Raw genomic sequence first — 27,440 nt, forward strand, 5'->3', positions numbered from 1 at the left:
TTCATCGTTTGTATCCAATCTGTATTGAAATTTATTCCTGTTTTGATAAAATAATCTTACAGTGGATGGAGCAATAACTAAGTCATGCCTGCAGAAATTTCAAGATACTGGGACTCTTTGGAAAGTGCAGAATACCTGGAACTAAGTCAACCGGTAGGTACCAGCAAAGATTGTACCAAACTGGAGTGTCTATGGCGTTCGAAAAAATAACACCTGTATGAATCAGAACTTGCTGCAACGCATGCATACCCCATCGAAACTGGACAATTCCCAAAAGCAATGGCTGTCGGAACTGAGCATCTCTGCAGAAAATGAGTGCCAGTCAATTCTCTATGCCAAGTCGCTGCTCAACGATGTAAATGGTTCGGCTCCTCTCGTACAGGAAGTGCTACCTTTGTCAATAACGCCGAGCGCAGCATTCCGGAAAAGGTCAGTACACTTTAAAAGACATTTTTTTCATATTCCCATAAAACCATTTGACATTATTGCATTATTTTACTACTGTGGACTGGCTGCTCCCTACGATGTCTGAGACAGAACGAGTTTCTAGGTATTTCCAAATCAGTAGAGTCACCGAGATCACGAAGTATTTCGCGTTGTTAGGCATTTGAATCTTTGGTTCTATATCTACAAGCAGTCTTTATATTACTGTTTTGTAAGCGTGTTCATGTGCCCTTTTGCTCGTCTATGCGCTTGTTCATTTTATGACTCGTAGGTGGAACTTCTCGACCGCACTTTCTGGGTGAAGAATGACAATCCTTTTTTTTTGTTTTCGAGCGATGTTTCAAAGAACGAAGAAGACGGTGCGTTTGACTCAGAGACATTAGAATTCTCTTTTCATTAGTGGAATTGAGCGATTTAAGGTTTCTAAGTGTGAGAAATATCAAGCGTTTAATGGTCTTCCCCAAAATCTTGGATCCATCTTCAAGCAATCTTGAAACTAGTACCGGGTATAAAATTTCACAATTGTAGCCGATTAAATAAATTGAGAAACAAAACACTTAACTTTGATATTATTACTTCATTATATTCGAGTAAAGCGCTGTTATAGTCAGGTCAAAACGACATGGAGCACGAATAGTTGCGTAAGCTGCTGCCCTCGAAGCGTTGAGCGTAGCGGTTGGAGCTGCAGAAATGGGTGGCGGTAGCAGGGATCCTTACACGATCCCAACCGCTATGCTCTACCGCGCCGCTACAAGCGCAGCCGCTTGTGCAACTGTCCGTACTTCATGTCATTTTAACCTAACTTTACATAACATAGTGGTCACAATCCATATTTCGAAAGTAGATAAATACCAGGGAAAGTCAAGAAAAATTTTGGCAACATATTCTTCAAGACGATCAGAGCATGTGAGTTTTTCTTTGGGAGTGTTGAGAACTGTTTTTTTTCTTCGAAACATGCGAATTCTGCATTGCGTGCATACGATTGCGAATCTTTCCAAAAGGAAGGAAGTGGTTTTAGCATTCAAGAGGAAGGCAGCCTTCCTGGGTAAGGTAAGGTAGGGCACATGTATAGATTACAATTGCGCGTTTTGGCATGCGAACAAGCTCTGCCTATCGAATTTCTGCAGCTTTTTGCAGCCGCTGCACTTTTAAGTAACCAATATCATTTTGCTTTACGAGCGATCTGTGCCGATTCCACTTTGTTGCTAATAGTGTTAAATGTCGTGTTCAAGTAATCTTAGCTGTTCGTTGGAGGCTCAGGGCTTAGCCTTTTGGAGGAGTGGACGATCATTCTCCAGTCATTTTTATTCCTTCTGGATTCATACATGGATGAGCGCGACCATCTTACTTGATGATAGTCATGTGCTTTCAAAGTGAGAAAATATGTTCACTGTTACTCTTTTTCTTTTGCAAAAATCGCAAAGCAGGGATATTTAGTTACGAGAATTCCAATTTTGTTACATTAATGAAACTCCAATTCTATAGAGATCGGTGCTCTTCTCGTATCTCTCGGTTATTTATCCATTCGAGTAATCAAGTAAATGGCTTATCAGCATGACTTGGAAAAACATGAAGTTGCGAAAATTATTTGAAAACTTCGTATACGAGAGATAGGCACAACAGATACAACTGCTATGATTTATAATTCCATCGTTAAATATCGAACGGTATTTGTTCTCCGGGACGGATGTGGTGTAGCGGTTAGATGTTCCGCTTGCTCCATGATCGATCGGAGGTTCGAATCCGCCCTAGTGCTCACCAAACCTTTCATCTCCACGGGGTCGATGAATTGGTACCAGACTTGTCTGGGAGGATAAAAACACTGACTTGAGACATCGGCTAGCCACCGCAGGTCATTGTGTAGGCCAGTTACACGTTCGTGAACCTCAAACGATTCCGAATTGAAGTGAACGTGGGGGCGCATCCCAGAGGAGTTGATTAATTATTTGATCTCCAGGCTCCATAAATTATTGCAGATCTTCAATCTTGGCTAATGCACCAATGCTGATTGACTTTGGAACTTCCGCAGGGGTAGAGTAGAAAATTTAAGTTTCTAAATTCTACCTCGTGACTGCCAAACCACGTATGAGATGTACGTTATCATACAAACATCGATTTTTTTTCTGTCTCACAACCGCCCACTGCATTACGTAAATACGAGGTATTTTGCGAAGTGTTGTTGTCGACACAGCAGTTACACTGCTCTCAATGACCCTCGTATATGCCTCTTCTGTTCGTGCCTACTCTGCCGCTAGTTTAAATCCAACTATATGACGGCTACATGAACGTTTCCCCTCACTGGATCCGAAGGTGCGCTTCTTTAATCTGAAAACTATTTGAATGTGATTCGTTTCGAATTGCAGTTTTTAAATATATAGTATCTGCTCTAAGGGAGGTCTGATTTAACTGACATGTCTCAGGTGCAACTCGCTCTCCTCTTCCACTGGCAGTCCGCCCGCTTCGCCGAAACTCCACAAAACCACCGATCGCCCTAGACGTACTGAAAGTGGATCAAATGGTAGTATTTTCTTTGACCTATCCCATAGTTTGTCTTCTTCGTTGTTTAACGATGCGTTCAAGTCTAGATAAATTATATCCAAACACAAATGCTTCTATTTAACCGAGTCTCCAGAGTAGTACAGTAGTACGTAGTGTATATTGCTCTTCTTATGCGCTTTGAAACCTCAATGATATATGTTACGAACTTTGAGTTAGATTTTTTTCTCGACTTTTTCATCGCTCTAAAAATCCACTCCAGCCTTCGTTAATGCTTACAAAAGAAGAACCACAACTTTGAAGTCGCAAACACCACATATATCAAATCAAATGTCAAAAATAGAAATGGATGCTCTATTGCGGAACTTTTTTCTAGAGCCACAATTCACACACTTTCTGTTTTCCTAGCACGGAATCGAGAATTATCAAGCATTGTCCCCGTTTCAGGCATCACTATATTTCCGCACTTCACTCCTGTCTACCCCACACTTGACCTCATAGACTCCTATAAGTTCCGAGAGGATTATTCAACCAGATCGGATTTGAACAATGGTAAGTGCAGCTTTTGGCCAACGACCTTTAACGGTTAAAACTTTTCGTAGGAAAACATTGTAGTGAGAGTATAGGAAAGAGCTGTCTGTAGAATTTTGAAGGCATTTTCAAGAACTCTGTTATAACTCATTAAGTGACATTTGCGGTAATAAATATCATGTTTTAATTAGCTATTGCAACATTTCTGAATTTACGACATGTAGTTCGAGTGGTTCGATACTTTGGCATTTTATACGTAATTTTCGAAGAGGATTTCGACATTTTGCTACGACAGCTAGCAGTAACTATCTCATTATCAGCTACGAAATTCATAATCTCTTTTCATTCGTGACATGTCTAGGTTAATTCATAATCCTCAGTATAAGATATGTTAGTGCCGATACTAACACTGATATGCTAATGAACCTTTAAAAAAAAGACAATGTTCGTCGTCTTTTTCACAGGATTCTCAAACAGTCTGTATATTCCTACTAATAATCTAACCAGCATCTGCAGAATAGCGAAGGAAAAACATGCTTGCGAGATAGAAATTTTCATTATTGCTGTTTATTATCGAGGGGGGCATAGTGCATTCGGTAAGAGGTGCGTTGCGACTGCACGATCGATGGTTCGAAACCATCCCAACCACGCCCTTCATCTCTCAGTGTTCGACAAATTGCTACCAGATTTGTCTGGTACAATAAAAGCACCTTCTTGATATATCGCCTGGCCGTCGCGCTGTCTTTGGCCCCAGTCATAAAAACCATAAAACCCCAATGATTCCGAATGCTGTCAAACGCATTGGCGCATCACCATCAGATTGATACACCACAGATTTGTCCTTAGTTTTATTCATTGTCATCTGTTTATCAGTACCTAGTTGTTATTAAGTCAGATTTTAGTTATTTTTCATTGAAACCAATACGTAGTCGCACGCTGTCAGAAGAGACCGGAAAAAGGCGCAATGCAGTCACCTCTGCTAATCTCGAAAGAGACTACATATATCCACTCAATTCGTTCCTAAAATCGTTGCTCACACTTCATCGTTGCTCAGGTCAATTGATTTAAAAGCTGTGATTTGGCTTTTTCCGTAATCAAACAAAACTCGGTGTCAATCCACATGAATTACAATCATGTTCAAAAAATAGAAGGACGAATATAGCCAAGAAAACAAAAAGATGTCATCGACTAGGATGTGAAATTTGAAGTGAGCTCTCTCTTTGTCACGCATGGAAAAGGGATGGTTTATTTAAAAAAAAAGAATAATTTCGACGTCAGCTCAGTCGTTTGAAGGCTTGGATTTAGCCTTTCTTATTTCCTAAGATATTGATTTTATTCCACTTTCTTGAGAGATATTAAGAGATTGAGAAATGGATGAGAAAAGGGAAAAACCGAGAAAACAGAAAAATCTATAATTGACTGAAGCATGAGTTTTGAAGTGAACATACCTTTTTCTTACGCTTGGGAAAGAGTCACTTTCTTGCAAAAAATTTGCACTATCATCAAAACTGCTGTCATACAAAAATTGTAATCCGAGGCTTTCCAAGACACTGAGTTTGCTGGTACACAAATCAAGATAAAACAGATAAGTATAAAAGAATATATCAGAGAGATACAAAGTTTAAAAATAAGTGATTAGCTACAATGACAGTTACACTATAGCTCTCAGAACAACTATTTTGGAAATGAAGAATACATTTCGAGCGGAACATTGAGTTTTCATCATCATAGAAATGCTTTTCTTGAAAATGCTGGACTTTACCCGCCTACCTACAACAATCGTTTACAGCCACTCTCGGTCCATTTCATTGTATTCCAGTTCGAGCTTTCTTGTACCCAATCTTTATCTAAGAATGTGTGCCCTCATGAAGCAAACAGTGAATTAGATTAAGCAGATTGTAAGCGCAAATTGCAGCATGGTGTCTCGTGGACCCTTAATTGGTTCGGTATGAAACGTTTAAAAATTCACTTCATACACAATGAATAGGTTTTGCGGGAATGTCGGTGATGATGCACAACTGCTTCGAATGGAGACCTCCTCAGAAATAGGAGATTTTTTTGAATAAAAGTTCAAACCACATACGTTTTTTGACTTTGTTTTTTGATTTGTTTCAATCTCCGCGTTTCATTTCATTCTTGACTGTGCATTTTGCTGTTTATTGTTACTGTTGTCTTTGGAACAGTTATAAACCATAATACAATCTCTCTTCTCAGACCACGTCTGCAAAAACTGTCTCTTCTTCCTGGAATGTTTAGTTAAGTTGAATTTACCCAATTGTAGGAAAGATCTTGACTCAATGCAAATGTGAAGTGAACACTACAAAATTCTTCGACTTTGTAGGACACGGTAGCTGCATCCATCTGAATGGAGGTCAGGAATACCCGAATTCTGAACCGTCGCTAACGAAAGTGTTTTCTGCAGGATTCTCAGTGAGCTCATAACAATTTTATCTTCGTGGTTATGTGCTATGGCGGCACGTGTGGAGCAACATATGGCGCTGTAACCAGGCCACACATACTCTAATCAATCTTTGCTGGATCGCTTGCGATTAAATGGCTATAAAACGACTTTCCAGTGGACGCCGCCCGGATTCAAATGGGTTGCCAGCTCACCTACTGAACCTAACAAATCTAATAGTGTTTGCTCCAGGCACCCTCCTTCTTACGAGCAGGTAACCGTTTATTGTACGTTTCCTTCTGGTCGGAAAAAGCTTAGATGCACTGTTATCGGAAAGACACAACTGAAATCCTCAAATACGCACAATGAGCTGAGATTTATGGGATCACTCATTCAGTCGGTCTGTTTTCTATATCAGAAGCAGGTGGGCTCTTGCAGTGCTCCGTAAGCTGATTTTGAGACGTTTTTCTCCTTCATTTCTTACTTTTCGAAGCTGTGGGAAAACCTAAGGAAATGACAGAAACACTACATTTATGACTTTTCATTTCGTTGACTTCTGGCCGGTTTCACCGCATCCTTTTTTACTCATCTTGCTTCTGTGAAAAAATAACATTTTAACGTTTGTTAGTGGTTTTCCTAATTTTTGTAAAAGATTTTCACACAAACTATGTAGCAATGAATAATTTTAAGGTCTAAATTATTGAATAGCTTGACATCCCAACAAATGAAGCAAGATGTGGAAGCAGAAATTCAAAAGTCGTAAAAAAAAATCTAAGGCACTTCGTCCTCAGAATAGTTGACGCAGGGAGGGAAGTCTTCCCCTTTTATGCTGATAGTAAAGACTTGAGAACATCTTTCATTTCACATTATTTCGTTTAGAAAGGTGTTTAGTGATGAAGTTCTAGATAGCATATGAATTCCCGCATTTGCGATGTGATCATTTTCATATGAACCAGTGCCAGCGACCAAAATGCGAAACAGCTTAATCTAGCGCTTGGATCTATAGATAAAGATCTTTTCGCTTTTTTTTCAAAGATTCTTGTGAATTCTTCCTACACATGGCCGGATGAAACACTATCTATTTATCAATCCCAGCACGTGTGTGTATCTTCGTCCTACACTTTATTCTTTTAGAATCTTTAAATTTCGTAGTAATAGCGAAGCGAGGGCAACGAGCAGGATGATTCATTCCTCATATTGTCTTGCGTAGCTTTGCAGGCAGCTGCAATTAACCGTATCATCACCGATTCATCACCGAATCAACACCGGATCTAATCGATCCGCTGATTTCCAACCATGACTGCCTTTATGGGAGTCAGATCAGGTAAAGTATAGTAGCAGTGTTTTAAATGATGTACACATATGCTTGAACGTTTTTTTTTTGTTGTCTCTCTCTAAAGGAAACGAAAGCTAAACAAACAACAAACTATAGCATGCATAAAGTAGAGCACACTCGGCTCCAGCTATATGTGCATAAATGTATCGAGATTGAAATTTTGTCTTCTTATTTGACGCTTATAATGTACTTCCTTCCTTCTTCAACTAACTTGCTCACTGTCCTCATTCTTTTTCTTTTAATTCAGTCTTTTAATTTCTTTGTGGTATTTGAAATAAGGAATGTAGAGGTTTACAGGCAAGGCTACCCTACTGTCAACTATTTTCTGTCATCTAAATAAGAGAATCTAACCTTCGAAAAGCAAAAGAGAACTTCATTTTTTTAAGAGGCAATCACTCGTTGGAAGTTTATGAATAAGTTGACGCAAAAATAATATTTCTTTCAGCACATGTTACAGAAGTAACACCACGAAGTCATGTCTGAACAATTCCCCTTTCGAAAGGCTGGAATGTAGGCGAAGAAAATGACATGTAGTCTTGAAGAGAACAAGTAGCTGACGCGTCTGCGATTGACATTGTTGCAAATCGAAGCAGCAACTGAGATGTGAGCTGATAGACTGCCTGCGGGTGGATCCACGAAGAAGAGTAAGGAGCATTAGTGACCGGAGCCTGGTCCATTTTGCTTCTTCGGCGTTCATGCGCTATTAATTATTGGTCTATTATTGGTCTAGTTTTGCACCAAAATGTCACAAACCACCGCATTTGTCTCTCGAAAACGGGACCGGAAAATGGAACTACAGATAACCTGTAGGTTTCCAGAACTCAGATGAAAACTGGACCTGAAGTGAAGTTTTGGATTCCAACTACATTTGGTTGGAAGTGAAAGTTGTCTGATCTAAGTTATTGGTTTGCCGGTTGTTGAGATCAAATCAATTACTATTCAAGTTTTGGTGACAAAAACCTGTTCCATGCCTCAGTTATGTTAGTTTTCGCTTGCATTTTTCATTTTAATACCTGTTGCACTCTATCCTTAGAATTATGATCTGTCGACACTCTTCCTCCTCTACTGCGTCTCCTCATAATATGTCTTCTGCTCCTTTTTCTATTCGCCATGTTACAGATATCTTTGCGTCATGATGTAAGTACTAGTGCTATTTTACATACCTGCAACCTAAGCTAACAAAAGTAAATATTCCACGCTTGAATGGATAATGTACATTCCTTTCCAGCTAGGAGTTATCCAATTGCAGCAAATTTACGGGTGACCCAGCTTATTCAACATTGCATTAATTTCCAGTATTCAACCAGTCATCCGAGGACTCAGTTCACCTACCGTGTGCTCATACCTCTAGTTATACCATATCCGTATTCTCCTATCTGTTAAAGCTTCTGGTTAACTCAATGAAAAAACTTAAGATTTTTCTGGAAAAGTTCCTAGCAGCTTTTTTCAGCTGCAAATCATAGTGGAACGGGATGGTTCCACTCTACGCGTAATGAGAAAGAAGCCTCCATTGCACCTTATGTTGCCAGTCAATGAGGAACAAACGAGACAATACAGTGAGATAAGGTGGGAAATTGTCACAACCGTAAAATTTCTACATATTCGATAAATAACTTGCAAAGAAGTTATTTATCGAATATGGAGGGTGAAGAATGCCATACGCGAGAATATTTCAGCCAGCAGCTGTCAGCAGAGGTCTCAAGAGTTCCACACCACGCCCCTTCTTCGCCCAAAAGCATGCGTTCAGACAGCACACTTAGTGTCGACTCAGGCCAGTGTTCAGGTGCTCCTCTAATTTTTATGAGAATTTAGACCATTGTTGAGGGGATCGTTTTAGTGTTGCGTGTTCCCTCTGACCAGACTTTTATACATATATATATATATATATATATATATATATATATATATATATATATATATATATATATATATATATATATATACTATGTGAACTTATATATGAACAGGAGTTATTCAGGAGATGTGGCACTTACATCGCAGCACTCCTTTTCTTCATCTAGGGAGGAGAGAGAGGAGAAAGAGGATACATCGTCCATCTTCCACGTCTACCAGCAGCGATGCCTTCCTGGATATGCTCGCATCGCCAGTGAGTGCTGTATTTTTTAATGGTCACTTTTTTCTGTTGTCTAGGAATGTGCCCTGTCGTAAGTGGACTCCATTCGTCTCAAAAAGCGCTACTCATTACGTGGCTGTAGTGAAAATGCCTCAATTTCTAGTGACTTGCTACGAAATTAGTTTTTTTTTTTCAACAAGTGGCACTCACTGTGTCATAGATTTTAATATTGGTCGAAAATTGCTCATGGTGTCGACTTTCTAAAACACGCTACAGTTTCATTTACACAGGAAGAGACGATTTGAAGTACAAGAGATCCTCGGTTTCATTATCGGATCTCATCGCACAATGGACTTCAAAGGATGGTTCACTTCATTGTGATAAGTGGTCGGAAAAGCTTTGAGATTGCATGATTCAGAACCAGTTTCTCTTTTCCGCACTGATGTCCACTCGACTAAGATTGCAATATTCTTATACTCAGCGTTTCGATATTCACTACCATGTATTGGTGATAATTACCGCAACCTTCTAGCGTTCTGTTTCTTTCTGTTTGCATAAGTGTTATTTTCGTGATTCCACATTAATTGATCCCTATCAAGTGATTTAATTATTCGCAGGCTCAAGCAACAGATAAGACGAAAATTCTTGCAGAAAAGAAGCTTCTACTCTTTATGATGGAGTTGTTCCAAAATCCTGCTTATTTTCAAGCCTAGAGTCAACCCAGCAGGTGGGTGTAGCTCAGTCGGTAAAGATTTCGCTATGACTGCGCGATAGACGCTACGAAACAGCCTAGTGCCAAACTAACCTTCCATTTCCCGGGGCCGATAATTTGGTATCAGACTTGCCTATTAAGATGAAAACACTGACTTGATACATCGGCTTGCCCCCGCAAATCATTGTATAGACTAGATACACGTTTGTGAACCTCAAACGATTCTGAATTTAAGTGTACGCTTTGGCGAATCCCATGCGGTCTGATCAACACCACGCACTTTATTCTTTATCCTTTGAATCAGCCAAAATGTTAACAAACGCCACCATTCAGACTTTCAAGATCGTTCATACTTTGTTAAATAGCAATCATAATTTTACACTATATTGGGAATGGTCACTAATTCCTTAGACAAAAGCTATTTGTTGTTCTTTTTTTGATTATCACCAGACACTTTATCCACACCCTTCATGGCTGCAATTGATCACACACATAAGCTATCTTTGCGACTTTCTATGTAAGTGTTTTATTTTCAGAAATGACGCTGGTCCATTATCTAGTAAGCTGAATTTGCTCTGATAGGGGGCGAGGAGTTGGGTGAGAGAACCAGTATCCGGTAAGGATAGACGTGGACTCGTTCTTGACAACGGATATTCTCTAAAAACTCATTTTTGGTTTTCTGAGTTGAAAGGAGTTCCGCGAACTTTTCGAGCAACACTTACACAGTGTAATGTACGTGAAGTAAAGATCGATATTTTTAGTACTAACGTTTGAGTGTCGTCGCCCTCATCAGACCTTTGAGATCTAGCGCAGCAGGTCGCGAATTCCAACAAGTGCGTTCCCATAGAAGAGTTTATAACTGCAGTGGCGAGGCGTTCTTGCGGCTTCACGAATTGGTAACTAGTTGCTTCGTGATTGAGTGCTCGCGCGATCGGCGATCACCAAATCCATAAGAACCGAATCGAGAACGCGCTGCCATCGCGGCTGCAACCTTTGCTGCGAGTATAGCGTGGCGCTGTTACCAGGTCTTGTTGCGCAACGGAATGCAGTACAATAGATGAATTAAAAAGATGAAACTTTGCTACAATTTCGTACCAAACGATTTAAGAGAAGGGATGTAAGCCAGTTTGGAAGGGAACGATCCCAAGTACCACTGTCAGTTCTGGAATGTACCTCACACAAGTTTCAGGAAACAGTAAATTCGCATAGGAACGTACGATATCTCATTTGAATCCAAACTGTACAAAATTCCCACTTGGCACATCTACATTGTCTTTGATGCACTTTACGTATTATCGTGGCAAACTTACGGAGGCCAACTCGTCGGCGAATCTGAACAATTCGAGTTTGGGTAGAAGAACATCTGCACATCAAAACTTCCACGACGTTATCGTACCAGCCCGAAATAGGGCTTGTAGAGCTCTAGAGGTCTTTTGGATAGGCGCTAAAAGTACAAAAATGAAAGAAGGAATAGCCATGACCAACAACCTGATTCTGTATCAAGATCTTTGCGGGTTTTGGTCTGCAATGTTATATAGGTCGTATCCTAATTAGTAGGATCAATTCTAACACAGTGGTCTGCTAATATCACTGTGATTCAACTCTTCAGGTAAGCACAACGGTTTGGGGTCTTTTGGTTCCTGACTTTAGATATGTGATCTCCTTGGGGGTCGTAACTTGTTCAGCACGAGGGATTTAAGGAAATACACTACGACTGATCAGTTTTTCGAGGTTCTAGCGAAGCCAACTACTCCAAAACGTTTGCTGCGATAAAGAGGGAGAAAATAGATTTCGGCGAGGGATGACCATCCAGAAAGTGGTCTCAGTGCTAACCACGTTCCTTGAGGTCTAAGTGAGACCCTTCTATGGCAGTCCACCATCAGCAATCCATTCGTCAGACTGTTACTTGGACTTCGATGCAAGTTCCAACCACATCGTAATCACAGTGAAATCATGAAGAGTCAGCAAGCTAGCAGCAGTCATTTTGGCCGCTATGCATATGAATGGCAGATCTCAGATAGGGCCATCTCAGATAGGATAGAGTTTGGAAGCAAGTCACTTTTATAGACGCTAAAGCGTTGATAAGGATGTCTATAATGTGCTTCCAATCTTTATCCTCTATTAAAAACTTCGATCCACTGGAAGCGCTGGAGGTAAAAGAAAGTAACGCTGCAACAAAATCTTTCCTCTCATTTCACTGTTAGATAATCAATCTCAGTGTTAATCAATCTTTATGAAGATGCGCCTACGTGGTTGGCTTCAACTCAGGATCGTTCGAGACTAATCCGTTACTATTTCATCGGCTAGGGAGGGATGAAAGGGTTCATTGGCATTACGGCGGTTTCGAACCATCGACCGCACAACCACATGCGAACCTCCTACTGACTGCGCTACGCCCGCCATTTGATTTTAGCTAAGGGCAACTATGAGTGACACTGAACGCTGTTCTATGGAAAGTCATAGCGAGATGTATTTTCTTCCCTACGTACAAAAGTATAGGAACAATTATTTCTTTCCCGTCATATTGGTTTAAAAATTTAGCAACTGAATCTGACATTCTTTTTGATCCGAAATCGAATTCGTAACAATGCGAGCATTTACAAATTTATAATAACACCTGTCAATGATCTTATTTTTAGTGCTTTAGGTACTATGGATCACATACTGAGAACAGCTTCCTCAATATATGCGCTGATATCGGGACCATTCAGTCCCTCCACTGCAAGGGATCTGCTGACGAAGACTAGCGTTTTCATTCAGATTGTCGAGACCAGTCCTTGTGGGCAGCATCTACCACGATATGTTTGTAAATAGCTTCTGGAGAGATTTCAAGAGCAACCTGCTGTCCGTGGATCGTTTCTAGTCGCATTCCAGGATATGAATGTAGTGAAGCTACAACTGAATGACATTCAACGTGAGACAACCGATACAGGCCTTCCATTGCACATCACAAATTACTTTACCATTGTTCTGCGGAAGATGGTTGAACAAGTACTATATATATTTTGTAAGGTAACGTTCGCCACTTTAATTGGAGCAATGGGTCCGCACTTCAAGTCTGCAATAATTCCAGATCATTACGAGATATCTAACAGAATGCAGTTGCAAAGACCGCCTAGTTCTCATCGCTCTCGAACATCTTATCCATTTAGTTCTTTTTGGGGATGAGCTTTGCTTGGAAGTTATACAGGTTTATCTACGAACTCTTTCTATAGAACAAGTCAGTGCTGTGAACAAAGGAGAATAGTTAAAGGCATCACCCCACACATCTGGGGTGGTGCGGGTTTCAGGTGGGTTATGCCTATACGGGGTCGTAGATTATGAGGAGAAGGGTAATTCCGTCCATCACTTCCTAATTGACGAAAGATAGAAGATGCGGCGCGTTCACAAGGCTGGCGCGCTCCAATGCAACTCTTCGTAGACAACAGCGCCCTGGAACGCTCGAAGCCGCATCTTCCAGGCCGTTGTTTACGGCAATTAGGAAGAAATGGACGGAATTACCCTCCACCCCATAATCTACGACCCGAAAAGGCATAACCCACCTGAAACCCACACTACCCCAGATTCGTGGGGTGATGCCTTTAAACTAGTGAAAAGTCTTAATGTCTTTTCAGTGCGGCGGGCTTAACTCTGTGCTGAAGCTAGTTCGGCAAGCCTCCACTCCGCCTGACACGTCTAGACTGCTCATGCGAGCATTGGCAGTTCTTTGTAGTGTCTCTAAAGGATGCTTGTCTTTGTTGGCGGTGAGTTACGCAAGCGGATAAACATGAAACCTTCTAGTGCGAACAAGAACAACATCTGCAAAATGCATCAAGGGGTAGCAAACAAGGTGTGTCCAGCTGCTCGTTAATGGGTCTTTGAGAACGTAATTTTGGGCAAATAGTGCTGTCGGATCTCCACTTGCCTTTTTGCTGTGGAAGTGAGAACCTTCACATTATTTTCTCCAGCGTTATATGTAGGTCTCTTTTCTAATTTCCTGTTACCTATGGGATAAAAAATATTTGAACTAGTAAAATGCAGTGTCATGCTCTTTATTTTCCTCAATGTAGCTAAATTGTTTACCTTGTTTCTCTTTCGATGAGCTTGGGTTAACATAGCCAATTTTTTGTAGGGAGGATGAGCCTAAAAACCGAAGAGAACAGCAGTGGATGACCAACGCCCCAGAAGTTAGTAGTGAAGGGGTAGTTTTGCGGCTTATCTAAAAGCCGATATCTTCACCTTCACTAGACCAGTTAATCTTCAGATGTCAGTTCAAGCACAATTTCCATAACAAATCTTGCCTATTATAATATCCGTGGCCGTCCTCTTGTTTCTCACCGTTGCATAAAACCCACGATTAAATTTTTGCCTTCCAGCGACTTCAATTTTACATCTCAATATCTTCTTTTTTCAAGTTTAAAACTAGAAGCGTTTCTTAAGCTTAAGTATCATGACTGAAGTATTCTAAGCTTCAGTTTTGAAGGAACTTTTTTATTGCTCTCTAGACATTTTTAGCGAGTGCAGAGCATCATTCAATGTCAATATTATCACAATCATGCAAATTCAAATTCTGTCAGGAGTTTTTTGCATCAAATACCGTAGAACAGGAAGAGCTTGAGAGTGTAAAGTGAAAAGTTTTTCCATGCATTGGAGAGCCGGTGGTAAAGCGTGACAAGACTTTTGACCTTCATATAAACGTTGTCACCAATGTTTCGGCCGACTACTGCGCTCATAAAACGTTGTGCATATCTACAGTATCATCTACAGTATCCATGTCTACAGTTGTGAAGTGATTTCCTAAAATGCTTCTTTCGGGAAGTTAGTTTTTTTGGAAGGATGATTTGTTTAGAACTAGTTTTTTGGAAGGATGATTTGTTTAGAACTATATTTTTGCAACAAAAATCTGCTTTCGTCGGCTTTACTCTTGTTAACATTCTGTTAGGACTTATTGTTCGTTGACGAACATAGTTCTAAGTTTGCATTTTCTTTCCAGCCCTCATACTTACACAGTAATTCTTGACTTGATTGGCTCCCAGGGAGCAATACGACACGCGGATGAGGTTTAGACATTTAGACGCCTAGAACAATGCCTAATTATGTGCGTAATCCTGCCCATGTGCAAAAGATTACCATCAGTGACCATAACGCTAAATAATAATAATAATAATAATAATAATAATAATAATAATAATAATAATAATAATAATAATAATAATAATAATAACAATAATAATAATAATAATAATAATAATAATAATGTCGACGTATCATGTAGTACTTTTATTCTCACAGACAAGTCTGGCATCAATTTATCGATCCCAGAGAGATGAAATGGTTCGTTTGGCTACGGCGAATTCGAACCATCTACTGTTCCGTCGCCTCTTACTGTTTCTGCTATGACCTACCCCACGCTCAGTGTGGGCAAGTAGTCGGTAGCGCTTGAACCTTCAATGGTCAACACAACCTCCAGAGACAGGGCAGCTTAGCGGCATTTCTCTTTTCTGTTATAACCGACTCACTGCAGCAAAGTTCCATCTTAATATTTGCATAGAATGGTTTCAACTCTGCAGAAGTAGCTGAATCCGCATTTCATCAATGTATACTTTCTGAATAAAGCTGTCTACATTCCAGTTAGGAGGACTTGACGTGGTTCTGTCTTGTCTGTCTGGTGACTATATCGCAACATCAGTCGAAGCCGCCGGAGTCCTCACGCAGCTCACAAATGTACAGCACTCTTTCATTCAACTGCATAATGTAGGACCAATTTTGAACAGGCTATTGGGTGAGCCAATGTGATTTGCAATGAACAAAGAACAGTATGGGTGATTTTCTTACAGACCTCATCGATTCATGTAATACTGGTGAAACTCTGCTTTTGGTTTCAGCAGCTTTGTCAAATGTCTCTTTGCAGGATCCACAGTCTGTTGACGTGCTCTATCAGTGAGTGGTTAGAAACATCACCCCACGAATCTAGGATGTTACGGGTTTCAGGTGGGTTATGGCCTATACGGGTCGTAGATTACGAGGAGGAGGGTAATTCCGCCTATTTCTTCCTAATTGCCGTAAAAAAACGGCCTGGAAGATGCGACTTCGAGTGTTCTGGGCAATGTTGTCCACGAAAAGTTACATTGGAGCGCGCCAGCCTTGTGCACGCGCCTTATTTTCCGGACCCATTTTACGGCGTTTAGGAAGAGATGAACGGAATCACCCTCCAGAAGTGCGAAAGTTCGACTTTCCTTGAATCTTGGCATAGAGATTGCAACTTGTTGATAGTCGAATTTAAGCAACAGCCAAGATTGTTAACAAAATTTATTACGGCTAACGTTTCGGCGTTGTCGCTTTCGTCAGAGCCTGGAAAGGAAGAACATTTGCAATATATCCTCTCAAATGCCTCATCCAGAACAAGTCATCATCCCCTAGGATATTACACCCGGAAACAAAAACCAAAAAAGCCCAAATCGTTGTGCCTACCTTAGTAGCCGCGTTGCCGTGATGTTAGCGGATATCCGCGTGGTGCTATCGTTCCGCTGATACTAATTAGGATGCGACCCGCATATGACCCCGTAGATCAAACCCGCAAAGGTCTTGATACAGAGCCAGCTCGTTGGTCACGGCTAAGCACTCTTCCTTTCTATTTATTTTTGGACCTTTTGCATTTATCCAAAACGCTTCTAAAGTTCTGCGAGCTATAATTTCGGGTTCGTACGATAGAATTGTGACAGCTATGCAGAAAGGAACGTTTTCATGACATTGTCTGCGGTGAACTCCGAGGGGAGTTGCTGCATTCGATTGTTTCATCCCCCTTAGTTGTTCTTTAATGCGAACACAAAGGGGGCGCCCTGTTTCAGGGCTTGTACGTATTGTAGGCTGCCCACTATCTACACTACAGGGTAGTACGAAAGATAGCGGGCAGCCTACAATACGTACATGACCGTCTGCGATATAGAGCAAAGATCGGAGAGGAGGAAACGGGTAGAGGAAGTAATATTAATGCAAATTTCCCTGTGGTACCGTTCCCCGCAATGATATTCAAACCTCAGGATCCCCATCCTCGAGTGGATGCCAAGTTTCGTTTGTTCACCACATCAGTTTTCTCGATTCTCAAACGTTTTTCGAGAAAACATCCTATTTCTAATCTCACGCCAACGCAACGCTCTGGCCTACGTGAGATACGCGAACTCTCAACACTTGGCGAGATAAAGGTCACAATCAGCGATAAGGGAGGAGAGTTTGTGGTCATATCACGTGAACTAGACATGGCCATCACTCGAAAACATCTGGATGACGCTACACTCTACCACTCTTCGTCACATGAAGAGTTCATAAAACAGAGTCGCCGTCTCAATAGAGTTTGGGTAGAGATTGGAACGGCTGCGGGGTTACATAAAACAATGATCAAAAAGCTGAAATACGAACTTCCTACTTGCCCAGTTTTATACCTGCTAATAAAAACACACAAACTCTCTTCCTTTGCTTTCCTTTCAGAAGACCCGGATGTATTCAAAGTACGTCCTATCATAAGCAACGTAGGTGGCCCCACGGACAGAATATCTTGGCTTTTGAACGCTATACTTGCACCATTGCTCAAGTATGTTCCCGCGCATCTATCCAACACCAACATGTTCCTTGAGCAGCTTAAAAGAGCGCGTTCAGAAAAAGAATATGTCATCGAATCTTTCGATGTCACATCGCTTTATACAAATGTTTCCAACGGCGGTGCAATACAAGCTGTGTTCGAGCTACTCGTAGAACATCGGGACACCTTAGACTTGCACGGGTTTTCCATAAGGCAAATTATGACGCTCCTGGATGAATGCTTAAAGTGCTCCATTTTTCGTTGGGCCGGCAACTACTATAGACAGATCAGGGGATTGGCCATGGGACAAAGACTAGCTCCCACACTAGCCATTGCATTCATGTCCAAAATAGAACAACCCATTCTGGAACGGAAACCTTTCCTGTATTGCCGTTATATTGATGACTGTTGCATTATATGCCCCACTCAAGACGAGATGGACACTTGCTTCGAGCTTCTAAACCAAAGTCCCCTTACATACGGTTCACAAGGGAGAAACCCAAAGAAAATTGGCTGTCCTTCCTCAATGTAGAAATACAGTGGTCCAATGGTGAATGGAAGACACGATGGTTCCAAAAACCTAGCAGCAAAAACATTCTAGTTCATTGTCTTTCCGCTCGCCCTTGGAAAACCAAGAAATCTGTGGTTAAAAACATGTTTAGGACAGCCGTAAGGGTGACATCAGATGTCCAGGAGCGGATCGATGCGATCAACCTAGCGCAACGCATCGCGAATTCTAACGGTTACATTGGTAATGTAGCACGTAGGCCACATGTTGGTGCGCAACAAGAATATGCCACACTGGTTGAGTCGAATAAGATCAATTTCTGCCTGCCCTTCATAACCGACGACCTGAGTAAAGCTATACGGGCTAGTCTGGTGAAATGCGGTCTCGAGGACCAAGTGAGAGTTGTGGAAATACCTTCAACAAATCTCAAAAAACAATTAGTTCGAAACAGAATGTACGACCGCTTCTGTCTCACTCCAGACTGTGTAATATGCCCTTTCGGGAAGGAAGGGGACTGCATGTTCTCTGGTGTAGTCTATCTAATTTCGTGCAAAACATGTGGGGACCAATACATTGGCGAAACAGGGCGCCCCCTTTGTGTTCGCATTAGAGAACATCTAAGGGGAATGAAACAATCGAATGCAGCAACTCCCCTCGGAGTTCACCGCAGACAATGTCATGAAAACGTTCCTTTCTGCATAGCTGTCACAATTCTATCGTACGAACCCGAAATTATAGCTCGCAGAACTTTAGAAGCGTTTTGGATAAATGCAAAAGGTCCAAAAATAAATAGAAAGGAAGAGTGCTTAGCCGTGACCAACGAGCTGGCTCTGTATCAAGACCTTTGCGGGTTTGATCTACGGGGTCATATGCGGGTCGCATCCTAATTAGTATCAGCGGAACGATAGCACCACGCGGATATCCGCTAACATCACGGCAACGCGGCTACTAAGGTAGGCACAACGATTTGGGCTTTTTTGGTTTTTGTTTCCGGGTGTAATATCCTAGGGGATGATGACTTGTTCTGGATGAGGCATTTGAGAGGATATATTGCAAATGTTCTTCCTTTCCAGGCTCTGACGAAGGCGACAACGCCGAAACGTTAGCCATAATAAATTTTGTTAACAATCTTGGCTGTTGCTTAAATTCGACTATCAACAAGGAATCACCCTCTTCCCCTCAACCTACGACCCCGTATGGGCATAATCCACCTGAAACCCGTACCACCACAGATTCGTGGGGTGATGCCTTTAATATCATTTTTCCATACATCTATTATAAAGCCGATTTGCAGGAATAGCGCCATTGTCCGACTCGTAGATGCCTACAATAGACAAGACTGCTCGACCATCTTTGTGCAGGAACAGGTAGATCTTGAGTACCACTGCCTAAATTCCACTGAAGACCATCAACTCAGATCGTGACAGTTTTATCGCGACTGGCTGCTCGTCGCTACGAAGAAGCTCTCGTCTCACAAGGCGCAGTCCCCGTGCTGCTTGAGATGCTCACTGTGACTGACAGTCTTCACTCCGATTACTGTCGACGTATCAGATACAAGGTCCGCTCCTCGTCAGCATTACGGAAAGCTCGTGAAGACTTTATTCAGGCTGCCATCTGCATCGGGACCCTTGCAGCCAGCGGAGTCGGGCTTAAAGCTCTTTATGAGCATGAAGGTAAAACCACATCTTAGAAAGCTAAAAGCAGCTTCAATACTGCCCTATCGGTTTCTGAGATTTTCAATACCTCTACATTTGCTTTCGGCGGAATATAATATCATGCTGTACAATAACGTGTGTGTGTGTTTGTTTGTTTGTTTGTTTGTTTGTGTATGTGTGTCTGTGTGTCTGTGTGTTACGAACAGTTTACATGATGTGACGTAGAACGCTACCTTTATCAGTAGGATAAAGTCTTTTTTACGTCATTTTGTGCTAAAACATCATTCATTAATAACTCTTGGAGGGAAACACAATACTAAATCACAGAAAAGGGCACTAATATTGATTTCCGTTGATCAATGAAGGGAAGCGAAGCGAACACCTCAGAATCTCTTAAGTCCGGCTTTAGCCTTTAGGACGTTCAAACTATTTCGCCTTTATTTACAAACGGTTGTAAATAAAGGCGAAATATTCCATGGTCTTTTTTGTAAACGCATCAGTTCTTCATTTGGAGAACATCCAAACTTCAGCTTCAAACGCTCGCTATCAAAATATCATAGACATAATTTAAAAGTATTACTCAAAGTATGATTTTTTTCCTGAATTCAAACAGCAGTTGTCACAATATGATGTTTTAACATAAAATGACGTGAAAGATATCATCGTACTGATAAAAATAAGTTCCATATCAGATCATGTAAATTGTTGGCTAGTATTTAAGCAGCCGTTTGCATGCATGTTTCCACTTTCTGAGGGAGGCATGTTATCAACTGGAGGCAAACGTGGAAGGAAATAGACGCGCGAAGGGGTCATAAAGATGAAAAGCAGCGCGCCCAGCGGCTACGGCTATGAAATTACTGCAACGTCGCTTTTACCTTTCGCGACATGCATACAAAGTTATTGCACCCAATTTCGACGCCGCGAGGCCCGTCACAACTCCTTTCAAAACTATCTGGTGCCGGCGCACCAACCCGACGCCGGTGGTCGCACCCCCTTTTTAGAATTTCGTGACACACACACACACACACGTGACAGAATAAGCCCGTTACTACATAGCACGATCACGATCATGATAAAAGGGGTGCACTTGACATCGGTAATTATCGCCCAATCTACTTACCATCCGTCATCTATAAACTTTTTTCAACAATAACAGGATCGAAAAATTGTTAGATGGATGACTTCCACAGAGCAAGCAGAGCCCACGATGCCACCTTCATCGACTTGGAGAGAGCCTTCGAATCAATTGAAACGTAAGCGGTCATGGAAGCCTCGTATAAGCAAGGGGTTCCTACTCAGTAAATAAAGGTTGTGCAGTAGCTTCAACGCAACTTTCGCCATTCCAGAAGAACATTATTGACGTGGAGAGAAAGGTCCAGCAGTGTGGTACCATCTCCTGAATATTCAGACCACCTTTGAGAATGCGATATAAAAGCTATTTGGAAGCAAATATATTCGGCTGAATCTGTGAAAGGCGACATTCATAAGAGACTGGGTCTCGAGTGCTACATTAACGCCCAACGGAACGAACTTATCCGAATGCACCAAGTGTCATTGAACGTTCAGTCAAAAGAGTGATGCTGGGAGTATCTCGTTTCACACAATTGATGGATGAAATTCAAAGTTTTCCCTCCTACGTCAGCGATCAAAAATTAGGTATTAGTATTAGAGCGATTACAAAAGCATTTGCATTTCTCTAGGGAAGAAAAACAAGGTGGGCCGAACGCGCGATCAACAACATCTGTTGGACCAGAGCCGTGAGCGACTATGTCCTACGAGATACCAGAGTCATCACAGGAAGAAGGACCCACTGGTCAGATCTCCTCACGTAGTCCTTCAGATAGGAATTTCATGCTCTTCGTGATAGGAGAAACTAGTGGGCGACTCTCGCACGCGATGGGAAGAAGTGGAGGTATTGCTGGTACCCGCTTGATCAAATTCATTAACAACGGGAATCAAGATGATGTCTAAAGGCATCACGTAAGGATAAGTCCATGTAGTGGTAAGGGTTTCAGCCGAGTAATGCCTATGTAGGATCGTAGATTCTTGGAAAGAGGGTGATTCCGTTCATCTCTCCCTGTATCAGCGTAAAAGAACAACCCCAAAAACGTCCGAAAACCCATTCGGACGAATCGCAGGCGGGGCGCAATAGTTGCGCATTGCAACAGAAGCCGTCATAAGAAACAGCTAGGGTGGTCATTCACTCTGATACAGGGAGAGATGAACGGAATCACTCTCTTCCCCACACTCTACGACCTCGTATAGGCACTACCCGGTTGAAACCGTTACCACACCAGATTCGTGAGGTGATGCCTATAGGGAGGTCCTCAATTAAATCGGAAATGAGAAGGAAAATCAACGTTGACAAATAAACAAAGTTGAGATCTTGTACTACAAAATTCGGGTTGAGCTTACTCATATCTTTAACTATTCTCACCTAGTTCCGAGTTCAGGTTGAAACAAACCAGACACCAGGTTGGTAATAAGAAAGTGTGTAGACCGTAAAACCAAACAGTCCTCTTAGTCTTTTCCTCTAGCAGTACTCATAATTGAGCTTAGTCCGAAGGTCGTAGCCCCTTTTGAGTGTAACCAGAACTGCTAATTAGTTTTATTAACTTAACCCAGTGAGCTCAAAATAAGTATCACCATGGCTTTATTATCCCTTATTTTCTTGACAACTGTGATGTGAAACGCTGCGATTAGCCTAGGGCCCAAGTGAACCTGAGAATAACTTTCTCGCAGTGAATATCATCGATATGACTCACGTTATACAATTCCTTTCAGCTTATGCGATACTCACTCATGTTCTGGAGATGGAAAATTCGCCTGCAAATCCTCTCAACATGATCTGCACGAATATCCTTTATCGGCTGGAGAGCAAATATCGAGTTGAAAGCGCAGTTTAGAGCTGGTGGCTCTTGCTTCTATCCTCGGTCTGTTTTACTCAAGCACATCCAAAGTTATCATCATTCATTACTTTTGCCTGTATATAAACTAATCTTTGTTAGTGTTAACAATTTACATCAAATTCACTTCTTTTATCCTGTATATAGTATTGTATTATGTGAACAAGAATATATAATAAAAATTCAACTTTTATTCACAAGCATCGTGATATTGAGGTAAATAAACAGGAAGCCAAACAATGCGAACGTCAATGACACGCTCTAGGATCGCCACCTGAAGAGGCAAGCTTCTTCACCTTTTCTACAAAACTCTCTGACAATCCATATTCCTGCTGGAGATCCTTTAGCTCTGAGAAGTTCGTATACCCAGCACAGAAGGCGTTCATCTGAACAAACTTGTCTTCTAAATAGAAAAACGTGTGGGAGTCAGATAAGACTGAGTTTTGCCTGATCTACCTTAGTGGCCAGGATAGAGTTAGCGACTTGACTGTCACTGAGTTCTAACTGAAACCAAATATACTTGCCAATAAAATGATATTGTTACGATTCGATGACTTACTTCATTGAATATATCTTTCTTGTTTCGGAGCCAATACTTCTGGTGATAATCCTCCGCTTGATAAAATTTATCCAGTTTAACTATGTATGTTTCGATGGTTCCGAACTTTGCCTGATAAACAAAAGATTGATTCTGGTAATGACCTTCACTTGCAGGAAAAGGAAGCATTATCCAATTCGTATGCACATGTTTGCAACTTGTACGCCTTTACGGCATCATCCCACGAATCTGGCATGGTATGAATTTTCATTCGAGTATACCTATATCGGGTCGTAGATGTATAGGCGTGGTTCCACCCGTTTCTCCCTGCATCACTGTAAACAGACGGCTCCGGAACGCTGTTTTTTTACGACGTCCTCTATTGCAAAGCGGCACCCTTGCCCCTGCCTGGGATTCGTCGAAAATAAATTCGGACACCCTGATCGGCAATTTATTTCATTCGACAAATCGCAGGCGGGGGCGGGGTTAAAGGATAAAGAATAAAGTTCCTGGTGTTAATCAATCTGCTTGGGATGCGCCTCCACGTTCACTTCAATTCAGAATCGTTTGAGGTTTACGAACGTGTAAATGGCCTATACAATGACTCGCGGTGGCTAGCCGATGTGCCAAGTCAGTGTTTTTTATCCTTCCATACATGTCTGGTACCAATTCACAGAGATGAGCGGAACCACCCTCTGTATACATACATATCGACGGATTTGAACCGATCGATCGCGCAGGAAGCGGTACTTCTAACCGCTACCCTACAACGGGGGGCGAGGTTAGCGCGTTGTAGTAGAGGGCGTCGTAAGAAACAGCGTTTGGGATCCGTCTATTTACCGTGACGCAGGGAGAGATGAGCGGAACCACCCTCTGTATACATAATCTACGAGCCGATATAGGTGTACTCCAGCGAAATCCATACCACGCCATACCACGCCAGATTCGTGGGGTAATGACTTTAAAGGCAGTGTTTGGAAGCATTTTCAAAACAAAATCCTACTCTAATAACATTATGTTCAGTACCTACATATTTAACATGGAGGGTAGTTCACAAGAAACCGCGATGGAAACGCGCAGCACCCCCTATGAACCATGTCAGGTGGTAATCATAGGAAAGTTATTTCAGACAAATTGAGGAACTTGGCGAGAATTATTTTATCGAGTAAATTCTTTTGTTCCGCAACGATGATGCCTCCCAACGTGATGCAAATCAAAATTCCACTCACCAAACATTATCCCTAGAACCTGCATCTTTAGTTTTTTTTTCCCATTCACACTAGATACATTCTACTCATTCACTCTTGTTAACTGAAATTGAAAGGGAGTCACGTTCATCGTGATTTTTCCGAGCTACGCCCATCTTAATGGTATATAGGTTTCAAATTCGGGGATTTTCCCAAACGCTTGCTCAACACGGCGAGTGTTTCACTTTTGAAATAACAGACCTTGGCATCAGCATAAGTCTGCTCAGCCACCTTTCTTTCCTCTTCCGTCTCATAGAGAATAGCTGACTGGTATTGCTTCTTTCGCCGCTCAGCAGGATTGTGGTGAGACCAGAAAAAGTCCAGCACTTGTCGATAGGAGATCAAAGAAGGATCAAACTGAACTTCAGTCACCTCTGAACATCGGAATATGGGATACAGACGATTTAACAACAGATGCGAGTTAGGAGAAAAGATAACCAGTATGATCTCCTATGTCACTGTATGTAGGGTTGATAGTGGTTCCACCTGCATATCCTACACGTGTTTGTTTCACTCCGCTCAGCTAAACACAGGATATTCTCAAGATGAAAGATACATGAAATTGAAAAATCCAATTAATCACCTTAGCGAAGGCAGATTCGCCCCAGAAACATTGCATACCTAGGAAGGCACGAGAAAGTGACATTCTGAAGAGGAATCTGCAGATGTTTGAACGAAAATAATCTTAGCGAATGTGATGGATTAGTGGCTAGAGACAGAAATGAGATGAAATCCACAGCAACACTTACGTACTATGTCAGGTACTCTACCTAGTTTGCGCATGGAACATTAAAATAATGAATTACGCTATATGATTACGATAGCCACAAGTGTTAAACACAAATCGCACATCTCAGAATGATTAGTAGAACTTCGACTGTACCTCAGATAAAGTTCCAATAAAAAGTTTTAGTTCGTCTGTGTCCAGTACCTGTAAAAGTGCCTGAGTACATACAGGATGTAGAAGAACGAAAACTATGGTCTTATAGTTCTTTTTATTTGCATACTTCAGACGAGTCCGTAACCCAGAATACTTTAGAGATGCATGTATTACAAGAAATGATTCGTAATGGCAATTTCGCCCAGGAAAAAAATTACTAGCTTTTCAAACATTTAGGAAGTGCAATGTTCAGAAATTGTTACGGAGAGAAAATGCAATCTGAAAATAAGATCGGAATAACAATGTGTCAGAGAAAGAACAATGAAAGTGCATCGCCGTCAGCTGGAAGGAAGTGCATTGAAACCGAAAGAGCGCAAAACAAGTTCCAGCTAGATAATCCCACAACTCCAAAGCGTTGCGAAAGCGCCAGACTCAGGTTATTGCATATAGCAGTTGGAACTACATCTGGGCACATCTTTTCCAGAATACCTTAAATACGTCGAAGAGGAAATTCAACAGATACTCTTTCCTCAGCTTTCTTAAACTCACCTTGACCACCCTGACTCCCGTTGTTCTTCGATCCTGCCGAGCGGGCGCCAGTAATCTTTCCATTTGTCCCCATCGCGTGCCAGAGTCGGCCAGTGGTTTCTCCTTTCGCGTGAAACACGAAGACCATCAAAATATTTCTTGAAGGACTTCGTGAAGAAATCTTTTCCGTTTCGAGGGGGACACGAAAAGCATCAAATTTCTCTCTAAAGAGTTTGCGAATAAGTCCAACCATCGTATCAACGGGCTTCAAAGAGTGTGTTTAATGTCGCGTGGAACCCACCGTTCGTGGCTCCGGTCCAACGGTTGTCGTTGAAGCGCATCACGTGTTCGGCCTACCTCATTTTGCTTTCCACGGCAAATGGGCCTCTAATCTTCGATCGCTGATGTAGAGTAGAATCCCGTCTCTCGATTGCGTGTAGCGGGATACTACTAGTATCACTCTTACGATTGTGCGTTCAATGACGCTCACCGCATTCTCTTCCTGCTGGCGAAGTGCCCAGGTTTCTGAAGCACAGTTCAAAGCAGGAATGTTGTATTAAAGAGTTGGGCACAGAGCCGTGTGTATTGATCTTCACTCTCTCTTCACTACATCTATGATGCTCTTATACGCTCCTCAAACCACTCGTCTTCTCCTGCGCAGCTCGGGGGTCAGCTCGTTCTTCATATTCATTTTCCGAGCCAGATAAACGTAGCTGGTGCATTCGGATATTCGTTCGTTCCGTTGAGCGTAAGTATGGCACCCGAGATCTATCAGTTTGGCATGAACATAGTCTTTTCCAAATTCAGCTAATACATCCACATGTTCTGTCGAGTTCAGTCAGCATTCGTTCCGCTTTGCCAATGCTAGATGTTACCAGAACGACGTCATCAGCAAAGTGCAGATGGTGCAGCTGCCGACCGTCAACCTTTACTCCCATGTCGTCCCATTCCAGCTTTTCGTTCTCGACAATAGAAAATAGAGAAAGAATAGAGAAAGTGGCCGTGAATATTTTAGGTGAGACTGTATCACCCTGTCGGACCCTTCTCTTCTCGTCGATGATGATATTCTCGTAGAATTGCGGTCGTGAAGTTAATGTACAACTCTCGAAGTACCTTTATGTACTGAGTAGGGATACCCTGGTTTCCCAAAGCTTCCATGTCTCAACTGAGTCAAAGACCTTCTTTAAGTCGATGAAGGTGAGACATAGCGACATTTTGTACTCTCGCGATACCTCGATGAATTTCGAAACAGTGTGAATGTGGTCAATCGCGCTGAATCCTTTTCGAAACCCTGCTTGCTCGCATGGGTGTCATTCGTCCGAGATTTTTTCAATTCTATTAAGGATCACCCTTGTAAAGAGCTTGTACATGACAGTAAGCAGATTGGGCGATAGTTGCGATGTCTTGTGGATCTCCCTTCTTATACAGCAATACGGTCTCGCTGGTCTTCCACTGTTTGGAACCTTGCATTCCGACAGGTAACGAGTGAAGAGTCCCACCAGGGTGTTGATGAGAACTGGCGGAAGGTTCTTCAGATGTTCAGATCTTATCTTGTCGGGATGAGGTGCCGTACGATTTCTACCGACATGATAGCATGTCGTACTTCGGTCGGGAGAACCTCTGGAATGACAT

The 27,440-nt window shown here is 41.8% G+C and overlaps 3 protein-coding genes across 5 annotated transcripts; 1 reads left to right on the forward strand and 2 right to left on the reverse strand.

Annotated features, from left to right (window-relative positions):
* Positions 1-84: 84 nt before the first annotated feature.
* Positions 85-22,615, forward strand: RB195_018502 (uncharacterized protein; the record flags this gene model as incomplete). Of its 2 annotated transcripts, XM_064185969.1 has the most annotated exons (19): positions 85-153; positions 227-429; positions 2,865-2,962; positions 3,388-3,492; positions 5,813-5,901; positions 6,048-6,143; positions 8,656-8,771; positions 8,882-8,988; positions 9,184-9,312; positions 12,639-12,793; positions 12,866-13,003; positions 13,065-13,181; positions 13,606-13,734; positions 15,602-15,752; positions 15,808-15,910; positions 19,349-19,421; positions 19,472-19,612; positions 19,661-19,727; positions 22,494-22,615. In XM_064185969.1, 19 exons carry the CDS (start codon positions 85-87, stop codon positions 22,613-22,615), a joined length of 2,208 nt encoding a protein of 735 aa, XP_064041850.1. The 2 variants fall into 2 exon arrangements, with proteins under 2 accessions (XP_064041850.1, XP_064041851.1); XM_064185970.1 differs by lacking the exons at positions 8,656-8,771; positions 8,882-8,988; positions 9,184-9,312; ... (8 more) ...; positions 19,661-19,727; positions 22,494-22,615 and adding an exon at positions 7,088-7,144.
* A 248-nt stretch (positions 22,616-22,863) lies between these two features.
* RB195_018503 (uncharacterized protein) lies at positions 22,864-25,046 on the reverse strand (the record flags this gene model as incomplete). 2 transcript variants are annotated; one of them, XM_013437715.2, is made up of 6 exons in its annotated part: positions 22,864-23,001; positions 23,072-23,119; positions 23,175-23,285; positions 24,602-24,774; positions 24,839-24,923; positions 24,984-25,046. In XM_013437715.2, 6 exons carry the CDS (start codon positions 25,044-25,046, stop codon positions 22,864-22,866), a joined length of 618 nt encoding a protein of 205 aa, XP_013293169.1. The 2 variants fall into 2 exon arrangements, with proteins under 2 accessions (XP_013293169.1, XP_064041852.1); XM_064185971.1 differs by having other exon boundaries at positions 24,984-25,019.
* A 541-nt stretch (positions 25,047-25,587) lies between these two features.
* Positions 25,588-27,278, reverse strand: RB195_018504 (uncharacterized protein; the record flags this gene model as incomplete). The annotated part of the gene is made up of 4 exons (XM_064185972.1): positions 25,588-25,769; positions 25,830-26,032; positions 26,839-26,968; positions 27,158-27,278. 4 exons carry the CDS (start codon positions 27,276-27,278, stop codon positions 25,588-25,590), a joined length of 636 nt encoding a protein of 211 aa, XP_064041853.1.
* Between the last annotated feature and the right edge of the window lie 162 nt (positions 27,279-27,440).

The sequence above is a fragment of the Necator americanus genome, chromosome II (genome assembly GCF_031761385.1).
Source record: "Necator americanus strain Aroian chromosome II, whole genome shotgun sequence".
NCBI lineage: Eukaryota > Metazoa > Nematoda > Chromadorea > Rhabditida > Ancylostomatidae > Necator > Necator americanus.